At 48.9% G+C, this 10,219-nt stretch overlaps 1 protein-coding gene across 1 annotated transcript; it reads right to left on the bottom strand.

Annotated features, from left to right (window-relative positions):
• Positions 1 to 5,793: 5,793 nt before the first annotated feature.
• LOC123165234 (uncharacterized) lies at positions 5,794 to 9,277 on the bottom strand. The gene is made up of 6 exons (XM_044582870.1): positions 9,001 to 9,277; positions 8,846 to 8,896; positions 8,650 to 8,701; positions 8,513 to 8,571; positions 7,402 to 7,447; positions 5,794 to 6,214 (listed from the first exon to the last, which is right to left on the bottom strand). The coding sequence occupies exons 1-6, from the start codon at positions 9,133 to 9,135 to the stop codon at positions 6,078 to 6,080; spliced, it is 480 nt and encodes a 159-aa protein (XP_044438805.1). The 5' UTR covers positions 9,136 to 9,277; the 3' UTR covers positions 5,794 to 6,077.
• Positions 9,278 to 10,219: the final 942 nt, after the last annotated feature.

Raw genomic sequence — 10,219 nt, 5'->3', positions numbered from 1 at the left:
CGCTGCATCGACACGTTCGTACGCGCCTGATGTCTTTTTTGCGTACGCGCGCGACGTGCACCTCGCTGCATGTCGTATTTTTTGCCGATCGATCTCGATACCTCTGACTCTATGCACTGCTATGTACGTACTGGTACTGCATATATATATATGGGCGATCGGTCGAGTTTATGGCTCATGAAACACCAACACTGCACGCACTTCGTACGCCGTATATACAGTGTTTTACCTGTAAAGTACGCACGCTGGTCGTTTCCTCTCTCGGTAAAACGATGAAGTTAACTGTGCCAAAAGTGTGGGAGAAGCGATCGATCAAACGGCGGCTCTGAAGTTTACGGTATGGCATGTACACCTTCTATAGTGATGTTTTTCTAGTACTCCAACGAAGCTCTGATGAACAGATCTGACACAAACGGACAACTACTTTGCGACATGATAGTTGGTTGACAATATGTGCATGTATATGCATTAGTTGGACATGTACGCAGTCTTGTCTTGTGGCCCGGCACGACTGAGTTGGTGTGTGTCCTGATAATTACGTGTGATTCTGATCACGGCCGATAATGCATGTTACTACCTTGACTCTGGCCTCGACCACACCATCGCCGTCCGAGCGCGTACTTGAAGGTCCAAATGAAGGGGTGGCTACACACACATCGGTTCCACTGTTAATTAATCTCATCCGGACACGTGCAGCCTTTTAAGCTTAACGCGTGCCACTAAGGCAGAGGTGGGTGGCATCAATCCATCGTAATCACAAAGTCTAGGAGTGACAGTGAAGGTGCTTGCTCTATGGTATGCGCATGTACCTCGAAAATTCATATCTGCACCCGAGCTCATCTGCACCCACCCTGACAACAGAAATCAAAACAAATACTAGAAAATTTTAAAAAAATTCTAATTTTTTTGTGTGGTAGACAATTTGATGCATGTGGTCCGATCCAATTTTAACATCGTTTGAACGTCTGAGGAGCTCTCAGCAAAAAAGATAAATTAGGGGTCTGTAAAAATGTTTACTGTTCATGTACTGTTTTGGCCTGATTTGTCTTTTTTGCCGAGAGCTTCTCAGGTGTCCAAATGACTTCAAATTTGGAGCGGACCTCACGCAACAAATTTTCTACCGCGCAAAAAAATGGATTTTTTTGATTTTTTTTTTTCAATTTTTTATGATTTTTTTTCTAATCGGGTGTAGATGAGCCTGGGCACAAAAATCCTTCTTCGTGTTTGCTATTCATAAGTTGTCTGAAAATAGCCGGGCCGTCAGTCGATTTTGCTGGGAGAAGAAGGCCACACGACATGGACACGGAGCTTGTGGCGTCCCAGGCGAAGCCGAGCCAAGAGCGAGCAGTAGACAAGGACGCTGTCGTGACGATACTTGCCCATATTCATACGAAGAACAAATGAATAATACAAAAAGATAACTGGCAAATTGTGGATAAACCAGGTAGTCGCTCCTCCTCCTCCAAAAAAGAAAGCTAGGGTTCCTGCCTTTCGCCGGCGCCGCCGCAGGTCCGCCTCGTCTCCGGTGGCCCTAGGGCCATGGAGGCGCGGTGGATCCTATCAAGGGATGGCGGGAGGGCTCCGTTTTTAGTGTTTTTTTTCTGTCTTGTTAAGGTTTGTGTCCTGCTCAGGAAGACGGGACGGCGGCGACTCCCTGAAGATGGAATAAAAATCTCGCCGCCTAGCCCCCGTCGTTGGTGGGCGTGTGAAGGTGTGTCTCCGGCGGATCTATCTTTGATGGATTTGCTCGGATCTCGTCGTTCTTCGTCTACGTTCGTGTGTCTTTGGGTTGAATCCTTCCAACCTAAGTTATTCTTCATCGGCGGCGGTTGCTGTTCTGGTGCGCTGGTCCTATGGGACCTTAGCACGACGACTTCCCGACTGTCTACTACAACAAGTTATGTCCGACTCCGGCGATGGAGGGGTGATGACGGCGGCGTGCCTTCGGCTCGCTTCAGTGCTTGTAGTCGTCGCTAGGTGGTCTACGGATATGGATGTAATTTTTATTTGTGGTGTTCGTTGTACTGCCATGATTGAAGATAAATAGATTGAAAGTTTTTCCGAAAAAAAGACAAATTATGAGTGATTTGTGTCTCAGATCATCCTTAAATATGAATCGCCGATGTTCATCGAAGAACAAATGAACAACACAGCGAGGTAGGTGACACCTCTCTCTTTTTTTTTGAAAAATGGTCAACCACTATGACAGTTGGGAGGAAAGGGGAGGAAATGTGATCACGCCACAAGCCAGCGTAAGAGCATCTCCAGCCGCGTCCCCAACAGGCCCCCCCAGGCCACTTTTTCGGCGCCGGCGCCAAAAAAATGCCCCAGTCGCGCTCCCAGGACAACGAAAAGCACCGGTTCGGCCCTTTTTTCCGCCCGGCGGCCGCAGGCCGAACCCGTCGCACTGGGGGGCGATCGGGAGCTCCGACGCAAGGGAAAAGCGTGGCTGGCCCACACCGTCAGGTGAAAATTCAAGATTTTCTTCCCCGACACGCCTTCACCCCCCGCGCCCTCGGCCGCCAGTAGCTGCGGGTGCACGCCCACCGGGCGCAAGGTGTTCGGCGATTTGCCTGCCTTGGCGATGGACTCGGATGACGAGGAAGCGCTCGCCGCGCTGCTGGAGGAGGAAGCCGAGGCCGACGTCCAGGAAGAAGAGCATCTGATGGTGCTCGCCGCCCTCGCCCAGCTGCTGGCGAGCAATGAAAAGCCGCGGCGAGGTGGCTCGGCGCCGGGGCGGGTGAAAGCAAAAAACCGCCATCGTCTCGAAGGCTACTGCATGCTCTACTCCGACTACTTCGCCGATGCTCCACTTCACGGCGACAAAACATTTCGGCGCCGTTATCGAATGAGCCGAAAGCTCTTCCTCAGAATTGTGAATTCCATCTGGGAGTTCGACAACTACTTCAAGTGCAAGATGGATTGCACCGGCAAACTTGGATTCACCTCGATCCAGAAGTGCACGACAGCGATGAGGATGCTTGCATACGGAGCTCCCGGTGATTCACTCGACGACTATGGGCGCATGGCCGAGTCCACCAGCATAGAGTGTTTCTACAAGTTCTGTCGGACAGTGGTGGCAGTGTTTGGACCGCAATACTTGAGAACACCCAATGCGGAAGACACTGCTCGGATTCTAGCACAGAATGCAGCAAGAGGATTTCCTGGGATGCTTGGAAGCATCGACTGCATGCATTGGAAATGGAAAAATTGCCCATTTGCTTGGCAGGGGATGTACAAAGGCGCCAAAGGCGGTTGCAGTGTGGTACTTGAGGCGGTGGCCACACAGAACCTCTGGATTTGGCACTCCTTCTTTGGTACTCCAGGAACTCACAATGACATCAACGTGCTGCAGTGCTCTCCTGTCTTTGCCAAGCTTGTTGAAGGTCATTCTCCTCCGGTGAACTTCGAGATCAATGGGCGGCACTACAACAAGGGGTACTATCTAGCTGATGGCATCTATCCGAGATGGTCGACATTTGTGAAGACGATCTCAAACCCCGTGCCAGGAGGCAAGAATGCCTGGTTTGCGAAGATTCAGGAGGCTTGCAGGAAGGATGTCGAGCGGGCATTTGGTGTGCTCCAATCTTGATTTGATGTTGTCCGGTACCCCGCTCAGACCTGGTCGAAAGATCAAATGTGGTATTATGACTTGCTGTGTCATCTTGCACAACATGATCATCGAGAGCGAGCAAGAAGACCCAGTGTTTGACACTGAACCATACTACAGGCAGGGTCCTCTAGCCAAAGTTGATCATCAGCTACCGGCAACCTGGACTGCCTATCTCAGTATGCGTCAGGAGATCCGAGACCCATAGGTGCATCATCAACTGCAGCAAGATCTGATAGAGCATCTATGGAGGCTCAAGGACGACGCCGGGCGCGACGTGTGATGAAATATGAGTTTTTATTTGTTGAACTATATAATTTGTATTGAACTATTTGTTGTTGTACTATTTTGTTGAAGTATTTAATTTTTCTGTGATGAAATATGTGATAAAAAAATTATGTTGATAATTGAACGCCGAGCCACGGCGAATCACGCCGAATATGGGCCTATTCTCGCCCATATGGGCCCTTTATTCGCCGAAATGGGGCTGAAAAGTGGGCCAATATCGGCGCCTGGGGGCGACGACTGGGCGCAAAACCGCCTCCAGCGCTGATTGTATCGCTGGCTCGCCCCCAGAGGGCGATTTTTATGCATCCTTGGAGGGCCAACGGCTGGAGATGCTCTAACCCCGATGAGAAGAAGTTTTTGCCGGTGAGACCGTACCAAATTGTGAGCTCCTCAATAATTGAGTGGATTGTATCCACATGTGAGAGGCACACATCATTAAAGACCATTTGATTTCTCGCCTCCCACATTTTCCAGAGCACAGTCTAGAAGGATGAAATGATTGATGGTTGAAGGCCAAAAAAATGAGACAATGAGAAGGCCCGCAATTTACTGATTTGGGTAGCTCAGATCCTCCTTAAATTTTGGTAGAACGATGGTACTGCTACTCCATTGTGCGAAGAGATTTTGTAGGTGTGCGGCCCGAGCGGCCAAAGACTAAACCCAACCAACCGACCGAGCGGCCAAATCGAATCGGGTCCGATGACACGCGGAAGCGTGGTCGGTCGGTGTTCCGTCGCGGGGTCGCGCACGTGACGGAAACGAAGAGACGGTCGGACACGACGCGCCAAGGGGCACGAACGCACACGCCACCGACGTCGTACGTGGCCCCATAATAAGCGCGCGGGCAACCCCCCGCCGCCAATCCCCAGCCCTAACCGGCGGGAGCAACCGACCATGGCCAGCGACGGCGCGTTCCGCCGCTTCTACCCCGACGACGACGACTACGACTCCGACGGCGGCATGTACGCGTATCGCCACCACTCTGACGACGGCCGGGATGACGCCGGGAGGGGCGAGGAGGAGCCGGAGGCGCCGCAGCGGCCGGCGGCCAGGAGGACGAAGGCCGCCGACCGCAGGGCGCCGCGCGGGCCGCTGCGGTCGGTCAGGCGGCGCTCGGGGCTGCCGCCGGGATGCGGCGACGGCGCCGGGCCGTGGGGCGGAAAGCAGCGGAGGAAGCTCCTGGCGTGGCGGCTGCGGTGGAAGGTTCAGCGGCGGCAGGTGAGGGAGAAGGCGCGGTGGTCCGGCGTCAAGGCGCCGCCGGGGCTGCTCGATCCCATCTTCCTGGACCTCGAGATTCATCTCGGTGATGATTAACCAGTGGCCTAGCATACGAGTAGTATTTCGTGGTTAGTTCTTCTGTCTGGGGAACGTCTCCGCTGGCACTAAATAAAATGGCAAGTACATTCAGTCTAACTTGATTCGCAAATGGTGGAAACGCTGTTAAACCGAGCCATTTGCTTACGGTCGTTGCTTTGGTTAATTTAATTATTATCCATGCGAGAAGTTATGTTCCAAAGTTCATTTAGTATAGTGGGTTATGAACTTGACTCGATTTTTCATTAACCTACAAAGATGTTTCTGATCTGTCATTCAGAAGTTAAACAATCAGGCATCATCTCCTATTAGCATAAGCGCGGCGATAAAAATCACTTGATTGAAATTTGGTGAGCATCCCAGTGACCAAACTGACCCATCGTTCAGCAAAGACCATCTTCCTCGTTATTCAAGCTTATTGAAGCAAAATAGGAGCCTTGCTCACATTGAGTGCAAGGTTCCCTAAAAAAGAACAATGACAGAGTTGCCTTTGTTGTACTTAAAAGGAACCAAGAGTGTTGGCTGAATTTGGCGGAGTCCTTGCTCGGCCCTTTTCCACCAATGGTTGTACACATGATACATGCATTCTAATACGAAATTACATTCTGAACTCGTGACCAATAATTTCAGATAGCATTTTATCCAAACGGCAAAAAGAGCCAAGGAATCCAACACAATTTGGTCTTAAAAGTGACATGAGTAGCAATTAGCAAAGCTACACATTATACTTTATGGTAGAACAGGTTTGAGCCTGAAACTCAGCAAAACTATCAGACCACTGCAACATGGAGAAGGAGGGAGTCCGTATATGCCGTGTACATGGCATGTGCACCAAACAAACTGACTGATTGCAAGCAGCAGCTAATCAAGATTTCTCCTCGGCGCCTGACAAATGGGCCTTCTCGATCTGGCGGGTGATCTGTGAAATTGCGTAGTGAGAGGCACTTGATGCAGCATAATAGGATGTCACAGTGAGCTGAGCAAACGTTGGGAGCGCGTAAGCTGTGAAAACAAAGTAGCAGATCATCTGGCGTTAGCTAATAATAATAAAGTTATTCCAAGCCCATAGAGCCAACCACTTGCATAAACAGATGCCGATTCTAGGCACACCGTAAATGTTTAATACGACAATTCAATACAGAAAGGAATAAAATGAAGCCATGTTTTACTGTGGCAAGACAGGATGTCGCACAAATTAACTTCACCCGACTACGGGCTATTGCGTATGGCCGGTGAGTCTTCAGGAGTACTTTCCATTATCAATTATTATATAACAGGCACAGGATATGAAAGGGAATTACCCTGGCAAAGAGCTTACTACCACCACCCACACACACCCCACCCCCACGCCTGGTGTCCAGAACACCTAACGTAACCATGCTGTGCTATCTAGCTAATGCTGGATAGATGCCTGGCAACATGCAGTTAAGCATACAAAAAAAGACGACATCCAATAATTCGCTGAGGCTAATATTACAAATAACTTCTACTAGATGACCTTCAGAGATTTCAAACAAACCAGGATTTATTATAGGCTCTAATCTACCGAAGTACAGATGACCCACTTTTCGTTTGAGATCAGGTCTACTTAACCGAGAAATATGCTGATAGAACTGGGAAGATAAGCTCGGCTGTCAATTCTTACATGCTTAGGATAACAGAAATTGGTAAGGTACATATGGTGCCTCAAGAACGCTAAAATGAACCATACCCTATGCCAAGTTCCCACCCTAATCAAATATTCTTTATATTGCACCTAAAATATATAGTTTTCTGCCGTTACATTCCTTCCCTAACAGTGGATAGTGGATACTGGATACACTGATACTTATGTATGAATAACAACTTCGCTACATTATTTGCATGTAAGGGGCTGTCTGGATTGCAACCGCGGTTGCCCCACCAAAAAATTGGCGTTGACTACCAAGGTGGGCTCCTGTTTGGTTGGAAGCAAAATCATCACAGCCACAACAAAATATTGGCTACCAGTGCAGATCTGGCGTCCGCTCTCGGGCGAAACTGCGGCGGCGGAATCCCTCGCCAAAATATTGGTGTGGCTCGTTTTGTTAAGGCTGGCGTTGGCGGAAACCAAACAGGCCCTAAATGCTAGACTGGAAACTAGAGCAATACATACACAAGGTTTGTAGAGTTGAATAAAATGAATACCAAATTGTATTCCAAAGACTTACCCCCAAATAAAGCACTGGCACCAGAGAATAAGACCAAAGGAGGGACCTGCACAAATAAAATACCACCTCCGTTAATTGAACCTGTAACAACAATGTGAATTTAACAGTTACAGTAACTGCTAAGAGTGCCAAATATCAAGCAGATCAATGCAAGTCTATTATCAGTGTCGTTGAAACACATGACAGAAAAGCTCCATCGCAAGTACTTATTAAATATCACAATCTCGGTAGTCTAATATATGGTAGCAAACCAGAACTTATGTAGGTTGAACTTCCTAATACCGAAAGTGCAGAGATCCCATGTTTATACTCCTTAATTCAACACCTTTTCATTTCGAACTTGTCCAGCAACTCAAACATTCAAACAGGTGCCTTGGGAGATGGCCTTTTTTTGCTTCTCGTTAATACCATTTGTCAAGGATCCTATTAAATAAAGTAAATACCCTGCTCTTGCTCTTAAATGCTACACACAGCAATTTTCAAAATTATATCATGCTAGAAAGAAAGGTTTAGTGACTTAATTTATTTTGTTTTCCCTATCTGTACAGGGCCTACCCCAACTTGCTTGGGACAATAGGCAACTTCTTGTTGTTGTTGTTTCCTATCTGTATAGTATGGCAAAAGCCCCCCCCCCCCCCCCCCCCCCCCCCCCCCGCCGCGGTTAAATTAGCATTCATCTAATAGACTCCAGATAGCATCCTTGAGTTTCCTGTGAATTTTTCTTTTTATAGGAACTGGTGTCAATTTGTGCCTTTCACTCATCCGCCTGATTAACTAAGTACGGATAACCTCCTTCACTGCACACATCTCCTAGCATTACAAAAACAAAATACATCTTCAGATATGTAAGAAAAGATAACTACGCCTATGTTGTCTCAAACATAGCCGGTCCCAAGCCGGGGTAAAGGAGGAGGGCTGTGATAGGCTTGGCGAGCCAACGTCAAAACTCAGCCACTCTTATGGAGATGAAACCCAGAAGAGCATCGCTGTAGATATGTAAGAAAAGACGCATTGATCTTGTAGTAACTGTAATTCTAACAATCAAAACGACTGAGCTGAATGAAAGGAACAATTGCATACTAGCATCACATGAACCCAAATCAAGACTTACCCCAACGAGTAAGTGCAGCCACTTGGGGCCCTTCACATGCTTCTGGACGAACGGGATCCCTGTTACAAAACCAAAACATTCAGTTTCTCATCGACGCTAACAAGTAAAACAATGGGCTGGGATCAAACACAACGAACCTGTATTGAACCCGTGCACCGCACTGAGCATCGCGCCGGCGCCGGAACCAGTCTGCAGCAACAGGACAGGCAGGAAGCAAGCACACAAGTTAGCGACGAATCTCCCCAATTGCGGATCTCGGGCAGGCGCCCGTAGAAATTAAGCAGCAAAAAGGGGGGGGGGGGGGGGGGGGGGGGGGGGGCGAAATCGCGTTACCACGGCGGTGGCGTCGTGCAGGACGGAGGTGATGGCCCAGTCGCGCCCTCCCTGCGTCCAAGAGAAAAGCATAAACATCCGGTGAGAACGAACCGGGGGGCAGACGGAGGAGGAGGAATCGGGGGAGGAAGGGAGGGGGGTTGGGGAGTACGTACGGAGCTGGTGGCGGGGTTGAGGAGGGAGAGGCAGCGGGGGCAGCGGGCGGAGCCGAGGCCGGGGTTGATGGTGGGGTCGCGGTGGAGGTGCGCGCCGCTGCGGAGCTTCTCCTCGTACACCTCCCGCGTCCCCATGTTCGCCGGCGGCTGAGCTAGGCCTGGCTTGGGGAAGGGGGAGACCAGGACGGTTTTGGGTTCCGGGGAAGAGCGTGCTGGACTGTGGAGGCTCTTCTCCTTCCGTGATGACACGGGCTGGAGGCGTCAGCTTTACTGAGCTAAGCACGAGCACGGCCCAAATAGATATCCCAGTTTTCTTTTTTAGACCGGAAATCACTAATTAATGAACGAGTACTCCTCCTAAAAATCACTCACACACTCCAAGATGCGACAAGTGGCGCACTAAAAAGTGAGCTGTCCCTTTTCGTAGATTCATTTTTTTTAATGTTTTATCTCTTAAACTGTGCATTCAAATCTCGGACCGTTTTTATTATTGGATTCCTCACGTCGAGATTTTCAAAACTAAATCTCATGTTGATAAGTTTAGACAAACTTTTTTTCACGAAAAAAACAGGATGAAAAATCCGAACCGGAAGCATTTTTCCCCTTTCCGAGCAAAAACAAAATCGTGCCTCTCACGGAATCAAAACCGTACCTCTCGTGGAAAGAAAAAAGAAAACTCATTTATTTTCCTTTCCAAGAGGCGGGGTCGTGCCTCTCGCAGAACAAAAAAAACATGATTTTTTTTCATTTTTGAGAGGCACGGCCATGCCTCTCGTGGATTCAAAACCATGTCTCTCGCAAAAAGAAAAAAAATGCATTTTTTCGTTTCCGAGAGCCAAGTTCGTGCCTCTCATGAAAGCAAAACTATGCCTCTCGTGAAAGGGGAAAAACATGTTTTTTTTTTCGTTTCAGAGAGGCACGGCCATGCCTCTCGTGAAAGCAAAACAGTGTCTCCCGTGAAAGCAAAATCATGCCCCTCACGGAAGAAAAAACAAAACAGCTTTTTTCTCACAATTTTTTTTGAAACTTTTTTCGTCCAAAAGCTAAGAAAGACCGGTGAAAAACCAAAAAATAAGGGAAAAGGAGGAAACGCCCGGAGCGCGACACGTGGCGGCGGCTTAGAACGCGCCAAGTGGCACGCTCTCGCCCCACCCCCCCCCCCTCCCAGTGATCGTTGAAGGCTCCCGAATGAGCGATCGTTAACTAGTTGCTCTCTTAC

This window comes from Triticum aestivum, chromosome 7D, assembly GCF_018294505.1.
Source record: "Triticum aestivum cultivar Chinese Spring chromosome 7D, IWGSC CS RefSeq v2.1, whole genome shotgun sequence".
NCBI classification, from domain to species: Eukaryota; Viridiplantae; Streptophyta; class Magnoliopsida; order Poales; family Poaceae; genus Triticum; species Triticum aestivum.
Note: the sequence above shows the minus strand (reverse complement) of the source record. Positions and strands in the feature narration are given on the sequence as shown.

Excerpts from the sequence above, each read along its gene's own strand:
- LOC123165234 (XM_044582870.1), bottom strand. The coding sequence starts at position 9,135 with ATGGGGACGCGGGAGGTGTACGAGGAGAAGCTCCGCAGCGGCGCGCAC. Across the intron at positions 8,897-9,000 it reads TCAACCCCGCCACCAGCTCC|GGAGGGCGCGACTGGGCCAT; the intron begins GTACGTACTCCC and ends TCTTGGACGCAG. Across the intron at positions 6,215-7,401 it reads TGCCAGTGCTTTATTTGGGG|CTTACGCGCTCCCAACGTTT; the intron begins GTAAGTCTTTGG and ends TTGTTTTCACAG.